Genomic DNA, 20091 nt, shown 5'->3' on the forward strand with positions numbered 1-20091 from the left:
TCTGGACTGGCAACATAAGGGTGAGTTATTTCTAGCTCTGTGGGCCCATGACACCTCAGGCCACCAAGGAAGAGATGCAACATATAGATGGGCTCGTGATCGAGGGGTGGACTTGGCCATGGACACTATTGCACAGGTTATCCATGAATGCGAAACATGCGCTGCAATCAAGCAAGCCAAGCGGTTAAAGCCTTTTTGGTATGGAGGACGATGGTTGAAATATAAATATGGGGAGGCCTGGCAGATCGATTATATCACACTCCCACAAACCTGCCAAGGCAAGCGCCACGTGCTTACAATGGTGGAGGCAACCACCGGATGGCTGGAAACATATCCCGTGCCCCATGCCACTGCCCGGAACACTCTCCTGGGCCTTGAAAAGCAAGTCCTATGGCGACATGGCACCCCAGAAAGAATTGAGTCAGACAATGGGACTCATTTCCAAAACAACCTCATAGACACCTGGGCCAAAGAGCATGGCATTGAGTGGGTGTATCACATCCCCTATCATGCACCAGCCTCTGGGAAAATCGAACGATACAATGGACTGTTAAAGACTACACTGAGAGCAATGGGTGGCGGGATGTTCAAACATTGGGATACGCATTTAGCAAAGGCCACCTGGTTAGTCAACACTTGGGGATCTGCCAATCGAGCTGGCCCTGCCCAGTCAAAACTTTTATGTACTGTAGAAGGGGATAAAGTCCCTGTAGTGCACATAAAAAATATGTTGGGGAAGACAGTCTGGGTTATTCCTGCCTCAGGCAAAGGCAAACCCATCCGTGGGATTGCTTTTGCTCAAGGACCTGGGTGCCCTTGGTGGGTGATGTGGGAGGATGGGGAAGTCCGATGTGTACCTCAAGGGGATTTGATTTTGGGTGAGAATGGCCAATGATTTGAGCTGTATGATGTTAACTGCTACGTAATATTGTATGTCATTACTACTATAGTTGTTATATTCCATATCAATGGTATTACAATAAGAATCACCCAGATTAATGAAGAATGGACTTTGATGAAACCGAGAAAAGTGCAGCGATAATAGAACCAGAACTGACTTCAACATGAAACAATCCAACACCACACACCATCTCTCCTGCCCTGAAGGACTGTTATGACAGATGGAGCCCAAAGTCATGGACTAAAGGAACTCAACAAACATTTTAGAGGGATGGCCCATAGACTAAGGGAATGATATCTGTGTGTATATATCAAAAGAGAGGAAAAGGGGTGATGATTAATTGGGATGTATTGGAAAGTGTGGGACCTGGGCATGAGTAGATGGTATAGAATAAGGGGTGGATACAACCATTTGTAAAAACCTCCTCTCTCACCTCCCAGCAGTATTTTTTCAGAAACTGCTTAGGAGTGCTCATGCTGTCTTTTGGGCATTATCCCTTCAAACATGATGTTTGTCTTCCTGGCCCATGTTAATGAACAGGGATCTTTGGAATTTAGAAAGCCCAAGACTTTTGATTTTAAACACTTCATTAAGAGGTGTTCATTCTTGGAACTACAGAGGCAGATCACCCACCACCCCACTACTATCTGTATCAACAATAGCTTTATCTGGAAGCTAGAATTGGGACTAGAGTCTACTTCCTATTTCTGATAGCTTGTTTACACTTTTTACAAAAAGCTTGCATTGTCATGATAGCAAAAGCAGAGGTCTAGAGGTAACAACAATGAGAAAAGTACTAAACTGAACTGATAATGGGTATCTGAAGCACTTGCATCCTGCCATGCTTACAGCACAACTACATGACCTATTGGTGCAGTGATAAGCAAACAATGACAGGCTGCGTTAGTTTTGTGTGAAGTTGTATTGTTACCGTAAGGCGGCAAATTAAAAACTCTCTAAGACTCAATTTGGAGTTTTAGAAAGCAGGCATTCTTTATTGCGGCGCCGGGCGCACAGGGGATCACTCCACCTAGTGTGCGCGCCGAATATATCAATTACCAGAGTTATGTACAATCAGAATATACATATTCATTAGATTTCATTAGCATATTCATGTTACTTGCTGGAACTCATTAACATATGCAAGAGTCTTTAACGCATGCACTCTTATGTTCATTGGTGGTCTTTCAGGGTCCTCTGGTGGTCGTCGATAGTCTTCCTCACCGTGTCTGCTAATTGAACTCAGTCTTTTCGCCTGCACAGTCTGTCTTTTGGCCCAGCTGCACTAGCTAGCTGATTTCAGCATAACTTCCTTATCTATTCCACCCCTGTACACAGAGCTTCAAGGCTTCCTTTGATCTACGGAATGTCCAGTCTATCTATCCACAGAACATTTAGCTACTTTGTTTCGACAGAGAGAACCATATGTCTCCTTAGTATTTCTTTTATTCGGTATCAGTATTGACTATGATAATATTTTAATGTTAATAAATCTCATCGTAAACTGAAAGAAAGTGCAGGCTTAAATATGTAACACGGGAAGACAGAACATGAAACCACTCCTGCTCCAACAGCATGCTTGGCCTATTGCAGTTTGCAAAGGCTGCTAAAAGTCTTCTCCTTTCACAAAGATGGGGGCAGGGGACCCTTTCTCCACCTCCCCTCCAAAGAGGTGTTATTTTGGTTTATCTCAGAAGCTGTTGCATACTTGTTTAGATGAACTAAACTTACTGCCCTTCTTCAAATCCTGATACAGGAAACAGCATCAGCAGGGCACTTATGATGCAGTGTTCTGGTGTAAACATGCTACAGAAATAGGCAAGATTGTCAGATTATATTTTCAAGGGTTTTTTGCTTGGAGGGCTTTTAAAAAGTGTTTAGAACAGAAGCTGAGATTTTTTTTTTTAACCTTCTGTCCCCAGTGCTTCAGACCTGCACTTGACCCAAGGTGACTGCCAAGATGGGAGCCATAAGGCTCACCGCCCCCCAGCCGCAAAGCCCGTCAGGAAGAAAACAAAACGTAAGTCACCCGATGAAAGAAAGGGGAACCGGCGCTTTCCTGAACAGCGCCTCAGGTGCCGAGGTTTCAGTATGCAAAGTCAACGCAGCTACACCACCTCACGGTGTTTCCTCTCCTTCCCTCGGGCACGGCTGCTGGCGGGGCGGCTCTAAACGAGATCGAGGAACCGCTGCAGCGTGCAAAAGAACACAACGATTTACAGATTTACTTTTTTAAGGGTTCCTTTTAGGTATTAAGGGCACTCTTCCCGGCCCCCTCTCACAGCCTCTCAGCAGAGGGCAGGCAGCTGGTGAAGGCCCGGCCTCAGCGGCATCTCCCTTTAGCGGGGCTGCAGCCCCGACGGGGCCTGGCTCGAGGCTGGGCTGCGGGGGCGGACAGAGCCCTGCTGTCAGTTCTACAAGCCTCCCTCGGTTGGCGTGAAGCAGTCGATGTGGGGACTAGCCCCGTGGGAGACATTTTTTGCTGCTGCCCTGGTGAGGGAAGTGGGAACGAGTAACAAAGGGACGCGTCCCCTTTAAACACCTCCCCCCGCCTCTCCCACGTGGTGCAGGGCAAGGGCGGGGATTCCGCGATGCGTCACTTCTGTTTCTGTCGTGGTGTAGAGAAGCTGTGCGCGGAGTAGGACGTGAGTGTTGGGGTTTTTCCTCATGTCCCGTTGGGGCTGCTGCCATTTTCCTTACCCCTCGTTCTCGGCTGTCGGGGGCTTGGCACCTCCCGGCCGGCGCAGGAGAGGCGCGCTGGGCAACCGTGTGGCGAGGCTTCCCCTTTTCCTCGAGTGTCCGCTGTGCCCTGCGGGAGGAATGTCTCGCCGTGGAGTGGGCCTAGGGCGGGAGGAGGAGCTGCTGCCATGTTGGGGGGGCAAAGAGGATTTGAGTGAGGGAGAAAATGGTGGTGGGGAACCACCCGGCTCTGTTTCCCCCACGCTGAGATCTGACCCTGCACGCTGACGACCCCCGACCCCCCCCTTTTTTTTTTTTTTTGTGTGTGTTGCCTTTTCTCTCCTTCGCCGCCGGTAACCTGCACCCCTCTTGCTGCCACAGTGACCCGGGAGGACCTGGGCGTCCTTGCCCGCGCCCCCCTATCGGGCCCTCGCTCCTTTCCCCTGGGGGGGGCAACACGAGCCGTAGAAAAGAGGAAGAGGGGAGGAAAATGGCGGCTGGGATCCGCCTACCTGGTGTTCTTAGCTCGTACTCGCTTGTCTTTCTCATCTTCCTTTCTCTTGTCCTCGCTTGGCCCGTCTCGTTCTACCTTCGCTCTACCCTTCGGTGTCTCCTCACGCTCTGCCTGCCAGCTTCTCCCGAGGGGCACCCACCACCCCCATTTTTTTTCTCCAGTTTCCGCCCCCACCTTCCTCCATATTGTTACTCCCTCATCCTGATGCGGTCTCTGGGGTTATTCTCTGCTGGTGCCCCCGCCCCCCGCGCATCAGACTTTTCTTGTTCGACTTCCTGATTTCATGTCATCGCTGCGCTTATTTTTGCATTGTCTCATTCCAGCTCTCCTCTGCCTCCATTCTGCAGCGTGGCTTATGTGTGCTTCCCATACCCTGTTTCATTTTCAGTGTTACAGCTTCCATCGTTGTGCTTCAAACTATTACAACAGAATTTGCCCTACTTTAGAACCACATTGATCCATTAGCATTATTCAGACTCTGTCTTTTTTCTTTGCACATGGTTTATTTCATTGCCAGTTTAAAAACGCTGCTATTCCTTTTTCTTTCCTGAGATATGCTTCTTTAATCTTTTATTAGCCTTTCCTAGTTGTAGTTTATTTTATACAGTTTTTCTCTGTGATGCTTCTTTTTATTCTGAAAGAACAAATGAGCTATTTATTTGTTACAAAGAGTTTCTAGTAGCAGGCAAGATGTTCAGCTACTATATCTAACCACATGTTTGCATACTAGAGAGATGTAGAAGCACACCTGGCAGCATGCATTCAAGGAAAGTTGAATGTCTGCTTGTCTGGTAAATGAATAGACTCTAGTGACTGATGTGGTAAAGCTGCAGTGGAAATATTAATTGCAATACTGTAGTTCACTAAGTTTTTTTTCATTTTCAGACTTTTGTATTATTGATGGGAACTTTAGCTTCGTGTATGACGATTATGCAGCTGTTGCTTGCAAATTCAACTAGGAAAAATGCCCATGTAAGAATATAGATAATGCTGGGACCTTAATCATTTATATTTATGAATGTAATATTGAGAATTCAACTGGAGGACAGTATTGTATTGTATTTTTTACATGATGGTTCCTACCATACCCGGGGGTATATGAAACTGGTGAAAAATTGTTCTTTTGTAAACAGTTCAGAATCTAAAACACTGCATTTAAGGCAGTTGCAGCAAAAAGAAGAGATATAAGAGGGAAGGGTGTTTGAGATCACATCTACAATGTGTATTAAAGCTTATATGAAAAGGCAGGAAAGTCTTCAGGAGGGTTTTGAATAAGATGAGCCTTTACAAGTGGGTTTGAAGATGGCTTTCTAGCCATAATGGGATGTATTCATTGTAAAGTGTTCTCATGTTATCTTTCTCTTCCTAGAATGCCTAAGTCAAAGGAACTTGTGTCTTCAAGCTCATCTGCCAGTGATTCAGATAGTGAAGTTGACAAAAAGGTGAACATTATATGCAGTTTATAACTACTATATTAACTCTTATATTTCAGGCTGGGGTTAAGGAATTAGGTGAGCATTATGTCACAAAATGCATGTCATTCCGTATGATTTATCAGACACTTAAAAAAAAACAACCCAAAACACCCTTCCCAACCCTAAAACAACAACAAGAAAACAAAACCCACCCCCCAAACCCCCCAAGATTAGGGTTTGGGTGGATGCTTTTTGCTTTGCAGTAAACTTTTTTCTGAAGTTGCATTTTGCTTTCTTCAGGATTTTCTGTATGGTATATCTAGCCACAAGCTTCCTGGAATTCTTTGCTGCTTTGTGGCAAGTGATAGAAGGCTTCTATATAAGCTGCCCCTGGTGGCAAGAATTTGGACTAATTTTGAGGACACCCCCCCCGCCCCCCTTTATTTTGGTATCTGGGTTACTTGCAAGTCCAAAACAAAAACGTCATCCATGTGCCACTTACTTATCTTGTTTGCATGTTCTTTTTCTCTGTTTCAGATTCTTACATTTACTGTAATACCATCTGCTAGTTTCTCACTTAAAAGCTGAGCCAACCTGAATGTCTTTGAGTTGATAATTTTAACATTAACTGTTCTAAATGTATAAATTTAGTGTTCTCATTTATTTTTAATAGTTATTTAATTTATAAGTTTGTATAGATGTACCAGTCATTACAAACAAAAACTGAATACAACAGTGAATTTATCTTTTTAAGAAATGCTAGGTGGTAATGCAGACATCAGGTCTTTTAGTGCGGTATGTGAAGAGACTTGGTCTGCTTTACTGAATTGGTTCAAATGTGACTTGGTTGCACTTAGCAAATTAGGTGTTTTGTCAAATCTTAATATAAGAGAAAATGGTCAGGTGATTTTTGTTGTTGTTAGGGAAATGTATTCCTGAAAAGACATAGTCTAACAGTCTGCTTCAGTGGGCAGTAAGGTTTTTCTTTCTATGACAACATCCCATATTTGTTGGAACTGTTTGTCTTTAAAAGAGATTATCTGCAATATGATTCTAGCAGGTGAGGCTAATTTTTGGTATCTTTATATTACTCTTTCCTTGGGGCAGGCATGATTACTATATAACCATTAGTAGAAATAGTAACTTTGTAGCATCTGCTAGCAAAGTAATCTGATTTACAGGTGATATCATCCGGATGTTTTAAAAACATGTTTAATTTATTGTGCTATGGACAGAGATTGGACTTCAATTTAAAAAAAAAAAAATTTCCTCTGTTGGATTTGATTTCCAGATCCTTTCTTCATTATCTCATCTATTATTTTTTTCTTTTTTAGAAGAGTTGTTAGCTGTCCTGCATTTTTCATTGCACTCAATGGAAAGGAAGGCGAAACTTTCATTAGACTTTAAAATTTTAATTAAAACTACTGAACTGGCAATATTACTGCGCAAAAAGAGTAGGCTTTTTGAAATGTATTTTGATCTAATTCAATTATCTTTAAAGCCAAAATATTATGGTAAACTTCACTGGGAACAGAATTAGGCTCATTTGAAGATTTTTTTTTTTTAATTCCAGTCTAAATGTACAGTATTGGATTCCTGCCTTCACAGAAGGAAGGTGATAACGTATATTGCGTAGTAGTAGCTTGTGACCTCTAACATAAACTTTTTTGTAACTTATAAAATGAGTTGTGGTTCATGCATTTCTTCTTTTTCTTTTTTTTTTTCTTGCTCCAAGGCAAAGCGGAAAAAGCAAGCAGCTCCAGAAAAGCCTGTAAAGAAACAAAAGACTGGTGAAAGTTCAAAAGGTGCAGCTTCTTCTAAGCAAAGCAGTAACAGAGATGAGAATATGTTTCAGGTAAAATTGATGACTCTCTTAGAGCCTGGTTAAGGTAACTATTTACATCATATTCAGTATAAATTTTATGAGGCAATCTGAATATCTTGATAGCATAGTGCTTGGTCTCCTGAAGCCTTGGCCAAAGGGGATTACGATGCTAGCATGCAGATGAGAGACTCAGAAAAAGTGTTGTCAGGTTTCATCAGAGTAAAAGAATGAGTTATGGCAATTGATTCTAACCCTCATGTCTTTGCCTGTGGTAACTCTCTGGGTAGTCATTTTGTCTGTAAATACAGCGCTTTCATGAGTATACTGTAAATATTAGATCAGGACAGTCTCTACATGGAAATGTTTTTTAATCAGGACTCTTGAAAGAAAGGTTCTTGGAAACCAAAGTATGGACTCTTCATTCCTATTTAACTAGGTCAAGGGCAACTTGGCTTCTGTCTTATAAGACAGTGTCTTGGAATAAGTTTTGCTTGTTCCTTTATGATGCAGACTTTTCTCAGTGAACATCCAAAAAGATTGTAATTTTTGACATTGTCCTTATTTTTAAGATGGGATGAATGTACATTTTTCAGTAGCAAGAAGCATTTGTGAATTCAGGGTATTGCAGTTCCTGGGGTTAGCCAAGGCAGTAGCAATGTATGCTGAAAGCTGTGCAAGAATATACATAGCTCAGAATTACCTGTTTTAGGGGTGCGGATCAAGACTAATTAAATGTCTGTGACTAGCTGGCTTGAAAGGGGCAGGGGATAGGAAAGGAACTTAAATTCTTAGAGACTTTGATTCTTAAGTTTGTGAAAGGGTATGGGAGAGGTGCCTAATAAGATGGTCCCAACACTGAGTAAGGCAAAAGAAATGGTGTCGTGGTTTAACTCCAGCCGGCAACTAAGCACCACACAGCCGCTCGCTCACTCCCCCCCCACAGTGAGATGGGGGACAGAATCAGAAGGGTGAAAGTGAGAAAACTCGTGGGTTGAGATAAAAACAGTTTAATAGGTAAAGCAAAAGCTGCACACGCAAGCAAAGCAAAACAAGGAATTCATTCACTACTTCCCATTGGCAGGCAGGTGTTCAGCCATCTCCAGGAAAGCAGGGCTCCATCATGCATGATGGGTTACTTGGGAAGACAAACGCCATCACTCCGAATGTCCCCCCCTTCCTCCTTCTTCCCCCAGCTTTTATTGCTGAGCATGATGTCACATGGTATGGAATATCCCTTTGGCCAGTTGGGGTCAGCTGTCCCAGCTGTGTCCCCTCCCAGCTTCTTGTGCACCCCAGCCTACTCGCTGGTGGGGTGGTGTGAGAAGCAGAAAAGGCCTTGACTCTGTGTAAGCACTGCTCAGCAATAACAAAACCATCCCTGTATTATCAACACTGTTTTCAGCACAAACCCAAAACGTAGCCCCATACTAGCTACTATGAAGAAAATTAACTCTATCCCAGCCAAAACCAACACAAATGGTTTTGGGCTGTAGCTGTGCAAAGTAATATGGCAAAAAAAAAAAAAAACAAAACTTTTCTAGAGAGAAGACCTACCTGCTTAACTGATACTCTAATACAGGTCAGTTATTTTTAATGTATCAATTCTCACTTTCCTCTTCATGTATAATTGGAGGGAGAGCTTCAATTTAAGACACTGCGCATCAATGCCTTGACTTTCCCATCAAAGGAAGAATATAATATTTTTAGTTCTGTTGGGGTATGCTTTGATCCATGTAGGAAAAATGAGATAGTATCTTCTACACCTAATGAGGTGAACTGCAGTTAGAACTCAAAAAAAACTACGTATGGGTTTTATGGTATGTTTGTAATAGGTTCAGAAATTCCAGCCTTGGGGAAACAGTTAAAATTTTTTATGCTCTCCCGATGAGAGAGAGAGAGAAAAAAAAAAACACTGAAAAAACTCCTCTTTCAAATAAAAGCAAAAGTATTTGTGTGCTCTGATTTCTTTTAACCTTTTTGACCTAAGATAATAAGTTACTAAAAACAGACAGTAGAGGACTCATTAGTCCGATAAGAGCAGGATTCTTCCAGTGTTGAGTAAAATATAGAAAAAATATTTCAATATTACCTTGACCTAAACCATCAGTGTTCCTTAGTCTCTGCCTGCCTTTTAGTTACTCAACAACAAAAGTTTTTTTAGATTGCTTATTGTGTTATGTGAAGCACTGTTATTTTTTATCATGCTACATCAGCTTACGTGCGTTAACTAAGATGCAACTGTTTCAGTGTAGAAATAGCACTGTAGGTCTGAGGATACTTCCCTTCTCTCCCCCCTACACAGGAGAGCATGCTAGAAGATCTAGTCGTGTGTTAATTTTTAGGTATGGTTTTGTTTGTTCTAGGACTACTAGTACTAGAAACTCTCCTTTCTGCTTCCCCATGGTAGTAAAATGATCTCTGTGCAAGTGACTCTGCAGTATAACTTACAAGTGTGGCTTCAATTGATGGAAATCAGGCTGTAAAGTATTCATAGGATAGTCAGAAGTTCTGTGGCATCTATATTGTGTGTGGGAGTGGCAGCAAATGATGTTAAACTTGGTGGTTTGCTCTTCTACACCTTCGGGCTGTGTTCTTAAAGTATACAGCTTCCCTTAATATTGAGCTCATTGTGACTGCTGTATTCAGAAGATTCAGCATTTTCATAAAGATCTACGTTTTATTATTTTTGTTTGAAACTAATGTTGGTGTAATGGTATTCTTGAAACTAATTATGAAGAATAGAATAATTGTAAGTAGAAGGGAATTAATTCAGTATAAGAGACCAAGTGTATTTTATTTACGTGTCTTGGCCTTTTTAGGTTTTATAGGTAGCCTAGTATACTTTGGAATTTGTTAAAGGATTTGGGTGCAGTTGGGGCGCAGAAATTTATCTTGCTTCCATTTGTGATGTATTACTAGAGGCCCTAAGGACAAGCATTATTCATGTTAATGTGGAAGGGTTTAGTGTTGATACATTAGATTCCTGTCTGTGGCTTTGAGCCAATGCGAGTTCTACATCATGTGCTTTGGTTAGTTTGACAAATCCTGTCATCTACCTATGCCTGATTTGGATAAGGTTTGTTAATGCTGTCAGGCTACAGTATTAATAACTATCCAGAGCGGAACCACATGATGTGATGAGGCATTTCACAGAAATTGTTACTTCAAAAGTAGTTTGCCTGTTGTCCCTCCCCCCCATATTTTTTTTTTTTTAGGTCGAATTTGCTTTTTGACTTGTGAGAAATAAGTTCTTCAGTTTCCCAGTGTAATGTCTTTACCTATCATGGGCTCCTGAAAGTAGATAAATATGCTTGTGATGCTCTGGAAGGTGATTAATTCTGAAACTTAGGTGGTCACCGATGCATTTCACAATCAATGTGCTAAACCAATTTGCTGTGTTGCAGATCTCAGCTGTTTACAGGACTCTCTATTCTAGGAGTTTATATTGGCTTATTGTGCTTCTTCTAATGCTATACATACAGTTATCAGCTAAGAAAGAAGGATGCTTTTTTTGCTGTTTCTACTTTCACAGCACGTATACAGTTTAATCAAGGCAAACTGGAAATAGGAAGAAAAATGATGAAGAAGGTGGTTGCTTAAACTCATACAGGAAGTCAGTTGCATAGCTGTGAAAGAAGCCTAGACACAGTTCAGTGCATTTTATTCTAAGAAACGGAAACCTGGAAATAGTGTTTTTAATGTCTTCTGATTTATTTAATTCAATAGAATAAATATCACAGCTCCTTAGATATACTAATAAAAAGCATATGAACTTGTCTATGAAGGTTGAACTGCAGTAACTACCCTGCTATAAATCAATACAGCCCTTGGAACACTAATGTGGTTACAGAGATACAAAGGTGTCTTAGATCAGTGAAATTATTCTAGGACTATCAGCTGCTGCATGAACAAAGAATTGTTCAGAAATGACTCAATGCCGGAATTGCAGGTAACTGAACTTCAAGAAATATCAATTTACTTAAATAAATCTAGATTTTGGTTGAGGTTTTTAAACTATACTTTAGAAGCCTATTTAAAGCTTTTAGCAGTGGCAACTGTTTTGCATAGAGTTCAACTAAACATTCGAAATTTAATGTGAGCGTTCAGCTGAAATCTAGACAGTGGCATAAAACCTAACTTAATTTCAGCATTTTCATATGGAACCGTTTACATTTAAGGTAGACTTACTGACTGAGTAAATGTGTACTTTGTATTATTGCCCCTCGCCTTACTGTAGTTGAATTAAGACGTGGTCTTATCTTTAATAGTCAAATCCTAAACCCTTTTACTATATTTGCAGCTATAATCTGCTATATTGTATCAGATTTTATTTCTTAGAGCAAATCTGGAATTACTTGGCAATGCACTAATATTCTTTGATAGACCTGGAAAAAAAAGATATTGTGGAGTACTACTATTTGAAGCTGGTTTTAGAGGTGACCTTAAAAGTCACTGAAACGTTATAGGATAAAACCAAGAAATGTTGTTCATGTAGGCTATTTAGGATGTCCTTTGCCAGCAGTGCTGATGGACTTGGGCATGGTACCAAGTTCGGTGTGAAAATTCAGCTACCGTGACATCATACCTTATTTTTGAATGTTAAATTTGTAGTACTGTGAAAGTATTTAATAAATCAATCACAAAATACTATCTTATAAACTTGTTCATTTTAAAGGATGCTTTGAAGTAGGAAAACAACTGCTTCAGGCTTATGGTATCTAAAGATGTCCCAATTGTGTTAAAATAAATTTTAGAGTTAATTTAGCATGATCTGCATAAGAAGAAAAATTACTTTAAGCAAACATAAAGCATACTTGTTTATATATATTTTGTGAAATAACAGCTTTTATGACTTAAACATCTGTGGATGATTTTAGTTGATTGGAGAGTTGTTCATGCTTTCTGGTCAGACTTAATGCTAGTAAGATGTGTTTGGCCCCCCGTTAAATTATGTCAAAGTGCAAGATGCATAAATTAAGGAAGTTGAAAACTAAAACTAATGTTTTATCAGGGAGGAATATTCTATTTTTAAAATTGCTTACTTTATGAAGAAAGAACACATTCTAAAGTGCATCCAGAAGGTGCATGCAGAATACTAAGAATTTCTTACATGAATTGTATTTGATTATGTTTTTATTATCTGATTTCTGATTCTCGAATTCATATTATACTTTGAATTTATGTGAATGAATATTTTTATCATCAAATTTGGAAAAATTTGATAAAGCCTAAATATGTAGTGTAATGTGTAGTTGTCAGTATGCCTGTTGTCTCTTTTCCCTTCCTCCCCCCCCCCTTTTTTTTCTTGTCCTAAGAAAAAAGAAGCCCTCATAATTCAGTTAAGCCACTGTGTTGTGAAATTATGAAATCCGAAAGTCACTTCATACTGTGCTACATGATGGTAAACTTAAAGGATTTGGATGCTTTTTTTAGAACATCTGGTACAGTGCGATAGTCTTTTAACCACAGTTCCAATGAAGTGCCATGAGGACTTGGGAGCAGGCATGGGACAGTTGGTGGCTTACTTTTGTTTCCATATGTATTTAAAAAAAACCAAAACAAACAAAAAAAACCAACCCCCCCCTAGAAATCGTGCTTATCTCATGTGAATATCTAATTTGATTTCTGTACATATGGAATGGACTAAAATTTAGCTTTGTTTACAACTGCTACTAACAAAGATGGTTATAATAGAGGCAAAATTTTATTTTGGAAAACAGTAAATTAGTGGGTTTTGTAAGAGTTAAGCTTGTTAAGAATATAGGTATTTTTATTCTAGGAGAGCCACTTTTGCATTGAGCACTCAACTGGTTTTAAGTCATTCATTCATTTATATTGTCATTACTTATTTGCCTACTGACTACTCTGGATTAAGCTCTTGATCTAGTTGTTTCTCTGGTGTCTAAAATAAGCTGCAGTGTGCAATGTCATGTGTCCAAGTCTGATACTGCTGGGAAAAGTGAATGCTGTAACATGTAAAATATCTAAAAGATATCCTTATATGTGTTTTGACAGATTGGCAAAATGAGGTATGTCAGTGTTCGTGACTTTAAAGGGAAAGTCTTAATTGATATTAGAGAATATTGGATGGATCAAGAAGGTGAAATGAAGCCTGGCAGAAAAGGTATTGTTCTGCTTCATGTTATTTTGTATTAAAACACTGTCTGCAGTTTGCTGGAGAACTTTGTGTATCAGATTTTTATACTTTGTTAGTACATGGTATTTTTAGAGTAATATTTCTACTTTTTTATAATTTATATTTTAACAAATGATTAGTTTTATCTGTAGATCATAAACAAAACCAAAGTGGTTTCATTGGCCTGAGTCTGTTTTCCTAAATGGATCCCCCATGATTTATGGAAAACAAGACATCAAATACAAGCAAATTTGGTATGGGAGTTATATATATAGCCATACATTTTCCTATTGATTAACTTAATCAACTTCATTTCTTGCTTTTATTACAATTGGATTTCTTATTTCAGAAGTCACTGAAAAGATTGAAGTTATTCATTTGTAATAAGATGTTAATTTCTTTAAAACAATGATGATCTTAAATTTCTATCAAACTTTAGATTAAAATAATTAAAATATTTAATGTTACTACTAGTTTTGTAAAAAATATTTCAAGACTTTAGTTCAGGTGAAAATACCTCAAGTGTTCAAGTTTTGGTACTGTGCTTCTAATCTGCAACACAGCATAAGCTGTTGTACTTTTAATTGCTACTCCCATACCTACTTTTTATGGCATGCCTTCACTGAACCATTTTCAGAATTCTGCTACATGCAAGATGGGGATGTGAGGATAGTTGCAGTAGTAGTGCTTTCCTTAATGTCACGTTGCTTCTGTTAGAAAAGCTTACTTTTAATCATTTTTCACATTGTGCCAAGGAAAGAGGTAAGTATGAAACATCCTGTCCTGGAGATTGAAGACATTTAATGTAGAATCAGCATAAGGTTTGTTACATTCTCCTAGTGTGTCCAGGAGCAAATAGACATTTCGAAAGCTTGAGAAATGTTTTCAACAGCTCTTAAATAATCACTGAGAATAGGTTTGTATGAACAGGTATACTGGTATTGTATAGGAAAATTTCTTGGTTTGGATGTGTTGCTGCTACTTAACAAAAAAAGATTACTCCAACTTCTAAGGACTTTAAACTGCTGTGTTTTGAGGTGGAAATCAAAAGTATATGCAGTTTGAGCGGTAAACTACAATGAAACTTGATGGGTATGCCAAGTGACAAAAATTACATGATGTAGATAGAAATGTTTATCAATGTGGCAAAAGGATCTGAATTTTATTAGGATAAAATTAATAATAATCTGATACAGTATGTGAGTCTAATGTTCTTATGCATTTATGAGCCCCTTATCTAGCTATCCTAAAAATAGTATGAACAGTTGAAATTGTGTAATAAAATATGGGGGGGGAAACCCCAACAGTTTAGAATTGTTGTGTCAGATTGTTTCCAACAGCAGGTCTAAACTGCATGCAGTTTATCTGATATGCTGTTTAGGGGCATCTTGATGACGTTTGGTCCCCTAATAATGGTTAGCATACTTGGCCTAACTGTTTTCAAAAGAAACTTGCCCTCTAAAGACTGGTGGAAAACTGCTTAGAATAGCTCCGTGCAGACTGCTCACTGCTCTGATAAGTGGTGCTCTGATAAGACAGTGATGGTAGAAGAAAAAAAAAAGGTGATGAGCCCCAAAAATGGAATTCAAAATTTCACCTGTTTTCAGGTCCTGCTCCACCTACAGGGAGAAAGCAATGAAGGAAGCCTGATCACTGAGGGGGGAGAGTGGGGGTAAATAGTAGAAGAGCCTTGCTGGAGAGAGTATGAGAGGTAGGCCTGTGAGTCTGTACTTGCGTAGAGTTGGCATAGAGATTTTAGGGGAAGAATGAGGAGGCTAAAGCACAAAGGAAACGTGCCTGGACTTGAACTTGAGGAAGTACAAATTTAGAACTGAGGAGATGGGTTGTGGGGCACTGAATAATTATTGATTGAATGTCACTAGAAGATATAGTGAACTTGAAGTGAAAAAATAACTTCCATGTTGGTTTGTGAGTGCTCGGGAGTGGAATAGAGTCTCTCCAAAATGTTACTTATAGTATATGTTATTCATAGTGCTTTAAGAAATGGGAGGAAAAAACCCCAGAATTATGGTAATTTAAAAGCGCATAGAAGTTCAGTCCACAGAGGTATGGCTTTTAGGAGCCAACAGGAATACGATTGATTTCCTACATTTCTTTTGTGCTGCCTTCTATCAAGGCCAGAGCTGTATTTTACTTCCTGTGTTTAGCCTAACAAATTCCTTCACAAGTGTTATACTGCACTCGTTTTCATCGTAAGTTAAAATTGTCCAGAGATAAGCTAAGGTCTAAAGTTAAACTGAAGTGGTCCAAATGAGTAGTTTAACTTTGTAACCGAGATGGTTGTTACACTTGAGGTAGCTTAAGCATTAATAGTTGTGACATAGACTTTGTGTATGAAACCAGCCTTGATAGTAATTATGCAAGATCCTGCACTACAATTTTCTTTTTGTCCTAAGTGTTTATTTTTAATGCATTTCAGGTATTTCTTTAAATCCAGAACAGTGGAACCAGCTGAAGGAACAGATTTCTGATATTGATGATGCAGTAAGAAAACTGTAAATACAGAGCCATACAGAAACCTTTATCATTTTAGTTAAGTGGTCTTTTTACATTGGCTTTTGTTTTCTAAAATATTGTTTTCCAAGCTATTGTACATTTGGATTGCAAAATTATTTGTAAGATGGATACTTTTTTAACGTGCATTAAAAGTGTATTCTGAGTGAGGTTATCTGTATATACTTTACTAAAAGGAAATGTGTTGCTTTCACCTCATGGTATAAAATAAATCAAATAATATGTAAAGCATAGTTGTTTATGGCCTTTTGATTGAAGGTGTTTGCTGATAAGGCCACCTAATAGTTTTAGTCTTTGTTTTAGTTTCAGTTTAGTTAACTGTTAATATGAATTTGTTTTCTGAGGGAATTTCTTAAAATGTCTTCATTTAATTTTTTTCCTTTTATTTCATACTCTTTGTTATTGCCCTGACAGCTTTCTGCTTTAAGACTTGATACAAACAGTGAATACCTGGTAAAACACATTTTTGTAGATAATTTTAAATACTGTATTTGCTAATTTACCATATTTATTCAGATGTAAACAGTCCAGAGTATATAGACTTTTTTGCATTACTTGCATGGAGTGTTATGCTAAACAATAACACTTGAACACAAGCCACACACTATTTCTTCCTGTTTTTCTATAGCTTGCTTGACTTAGAAAATACAATTAGCCTTTATTCTTGGACCCTAGATTTTGGAATGTGATGCATAAACTTTTACAGTAATAGACATATACCTCAGAGTAAGATAGTATTTAAAAGCTCCAAATGTGGTTATTAGTTAGGTACCCTTTTTAAGCTTTGCATTAAATTCATTCTTGAACACATACTGACTAGTTATTCTATAGAAAAGAACAGTTAACCTGTCTTTGTAGGGCTTTTGTTCATTTGAGAGTATTGTGTAAACAATGATGCTTAAACTAGGCTGTAACACAGGTTAAACAGTCAAACAGGGTTAAAATTGCTTCAGCCAAAATGTCTGGCTATCATGCTTCTGCCCTGTCCACACTGCCTGCCCAAACCATTTAACTTGGCTTGCCTTGTGTGGCTTACATGTGCACAACTTTTATCTTTTGTACAGAAGATACTTAGCGCTTACAATGGAGTGCTGGTACATAGTGGATCATGACTAGTGAACTTCACTTGTCTACCAGTGTACTATTCTGGTAAGAGAAGCTTCTGTCCAGTGGAAGCTCTATTAGACTAGATGCTGCCCCAGTTGAAGGGCTTCTTGGTAGGTGTCACAAACTGTGGAATGAAGAAGGGAGAATATGATGTTTGAGTAGAACTTGGAGAGATAAGGGCATGCTGGTACAGAAGTTAATGGTGAAAGATTAAAGTTAGCTGACACATAATAACTACAGTGAAGAAATGTATGTTAGCGGAATTGGAGAAGAGTTTATTTTCTGACTTAATTCAGTTAATCGAAGGAAGAAGATGAAACAACTTCATGAAAATTGACATTTCAAGACTATGTAGCGAATGTACAACTTATTGGTTCGGCTGTAGTTTTCCCATTTGATGTTAAATTTAATGTATTCTTAAAATTTTGTATACATAAACAGGATTTACTATTTGTTTAGTTTTGGAATATGTTAATATAATTGTTTATATTGCAGACATGCATGGAAGTCCTGTTCTGCTAAGTGCCATACACAGACCATTCCTGTGCTGCAAAGTTTATAATTCAATACAAATGGGTGAGGAAGGGTGACTTCATCAAATTAAATATATATTATTTAATTAAAATATTATGTCAGATACCTCCACCTGCTTTTTAACTTATCCATTGTTGACATATTTCAAATAAAGTTAAGATCTGTTTTTGTATAGCTCAGGAAATCTGAGTTTTTAAGAACTGCTTGAGGGTGAATAAAAGGGTGAAGAGATGTTTTGTGGTAGCAGCTGCATTTTTGGGCACAACATTCTTTTTTGAGTGACTCAATGGTGTGTAGGGGTATTTGGACCAAATAGAATAAATATGAAAAATCTGCTAAAATTTCATAGATGAGTGAATGAAATAAATTGCTTCAGATGACTATCAACAGATTCTAGGTGTTTTTTTTTATTTGCGGTATGTATACATGTTTTTTTTTTCTTTAAATCTGAAATTTTGCAACCAGATTTCACCCATTTTACCTCAAAACTTTTATGTGGCTACTTTAAAGTGCATGATTATCATAATAGAGGGAACATTGTCCTCACTTAGACTACTGTGGTGGTAGGTCATTGGATGGCAGTTGTGTATCGGAGTACAATATAACTGTGTTCAGGAAGGTGGAGAATTAAATTCATTCATTTTGGGGGAGTAAGTGAAAAAGTTTTAATATAGTGATTAGTTCTCTTGTGGAAACTGATAGTAGAGATGTTCAAAGAAATTAGTATTTGTTAACCAAGAACTATTAGTTCCTCTTATAGATAATACCCTTGCTGAATTTGTGGTGATAATTACTAGAGATGTTTATCCCATTTTACTTGAGAAAACTTGGGGCAGTTTGATTTTACTTAGCTTGTGTGTTTAAAAATAGTTTTCCATCTGCCAGTTATATTTCTATCTGTAATAATGATAAAATATCATATATTTTACCTGAGCCAGTCTTAAAGTCTGCATGACTGTTCTACAAAAAAGGTAACTAAAGAACTAGTCAGTTTCACAAATGAACTCAAAATGGGATGTGTTTAATTGTGAGGGAATTAATTGCACCTCAGATGACTGATGTGCTGGTTACTGGATAAAAATTTGACACATTCAGTGTTATTTTGAAATAAATAGTTGGTAGTGATTTGTCATGTAATTGTTTATGGCTGTAGTCTTTCTAATTTGAGAATAAAATTCAGATTTTTTTTTTTTGTATAAAGATTATTTTCTTGCAGACAAAATGGTAGTTAGGGTACATGTAGAAGTGTCCATGGAAGAAAATTGTGCACGTATGAAAAGACTGTGTAATATGAGACAAAAACACTGCTCCCTTTCCCATTGAAGTGGCAAAAGAAAGATGCATTTGATTCTTGACATTTATGCTGGGCATATTAGCAATATGTTTTATAAATTATAATTCAATTTATAAATTAAACCTACTATGGAGCTTAGGAGGAAAAAATACATCACGGAGCTGCCAAAGTATTGTATGTGTGCTAAATCAAACTGTCGTGTACCATGTTGCTCTTATGTAGAGATGTTCATATTGAAGTTAAACAAATGCAGTACTAAGTTTGATATTTTTTAAAGTAGTACATAACTGGAGCATTTCCTTATGTGATCTGTTAGCAAAAAAATTGATGATTGTAATTCTGGTAACTCAAATGTCATATTGTTAGCCATGTGGAATGTTTTGTTCTGGTGGTATCTACTGCAGAGAGGCCACTGGAAATATGCGCCCTCCAACTGTAATTATCTTAATGTTCAAATAAAAAGTAGTTAAATGGCATATGTGTAATAACAATTTGAACACTTGGAAATAAATGAAGACTTCTGTTGACGTGGTGTTATTCTTAATAGAAATTTAGCTGCACTAAACCTTATTTCTTTTTCTTAAATAGCTGTTTTCATAACAACTTGTTTCTTGCAACTGTTGTAATTTAGAAATTTGAAAACTTAATCATCTTATACTTGGTCCGTGTTTGCGGGTGGGTGGTTGCTTGTGTTAGCCCAGAGGGATAGAATTTTTTCATTATGACAGAAGAACAAGTGTCATGTGAATATGGAAGCAGCAGATATAAACACACTTTCAAACACCAAACAGAAGGAAGGTGCCTGATAAGTTGCTAACTGTTAAGAAAATGGCTGATTATCTTTTGAGTGGAATTTCTTTTTGATCTGACAATAAATGTAACCATAGATTAGATAGAAAAAAGCTTCTCACCCACTTATTTATTACTGGTGGTAGTTAGATTAGTGTAGGCTTCTTTAGGAAGGATATTTGGTTTTCACATGCTTGCTGTGACTGAACTGTAGGGAGTGGATTAACTGATTGTAGCCTTGAACCAAACAGATTTTTTTTCTTTAAGTAATTTTGATTAGTTTAGCAATTTATAGCCACAGAATCAGAAGTGACCTTGGCTCAAAGGGAAGAAATGCAGTTTGGGGTTGATGGAGGGTCATC

The 20091-nt window shown here is 38.3% G+C and overlaps 1 protein-coding gene across 1 annotated transcript; it reads left to right on the plus strand.

Annotated features, from left to right (window-relative positions):
* Nucleotides 1-3499: 3499 nt before the first annotated feature.
* Nucleotides 3500-19467, plus strand: LOC143172274 (activated RNA polymerase II transcriptional coactivator p15). Its single transcript, XM_076361497.1, has 5 exons — nucleotides 3500-3546; nucleotides 5464-5536; nucleotides 7245-7364; nucleotides 13350-13458; nucleotides 15911-19467. The coding sequence occupies exons 2-5, from the start codon at nucleotides 5465-5467 to the stop codon at nucleotides 15988-15990; spliced, it is 381 nt and encodes a 126-aa protein (XP_076217612.1). The 5' UTR covers nucleotides 3500-3546; nucleotide 5464; the 3' UTR covers nucleotides 15991-19467.
* Nucleotides 19468-20091: the final 624 nt, after the last annotated feature.

Source organism: Aptenodytes patagonicus, chromosome W (genome assembly GCF_965638725.1).
Source record: "Aptenodytes patagonicus chromosome W, bAptPat1.pri.cur, whole genome shotgun sequence".
Classification (NCBI taxonomy): Eukaryota; Metazoa; Chordata; class Aves; order Sphenisciformes; family Spheniscidae; genus Aptenodytes; species Aptenodytes patagonicus.

What these genes read in the sequence shown, in the direction of transcription:
- LOC143172274 (XM_076361497.1), top strand. Translation starts at nt 5,465, where the DNA reads ATGCCTAAGTCAAAGGAACTTGTGTCTTCAAGCTCATCTGCCAGTGAT. An exon ending in ATAGTGAAGTTGACAAAAAG is followed by an intron (nt 5,537 to 7,244) that starts GTGAACATTATA and finishes TCTTGCTCCAAG; the next exon opens with GCAAAGCGGAAAAAGCAAGC. An exon ending in GAGATGAGAATATGTTTCAG is followed by an intron (nt 7,365 to 13,349) that starts GTAAAATTGATG and finishes GTGTTTTGACAG; the next exon opens with ATTGGCAAAATGAGGTATGT.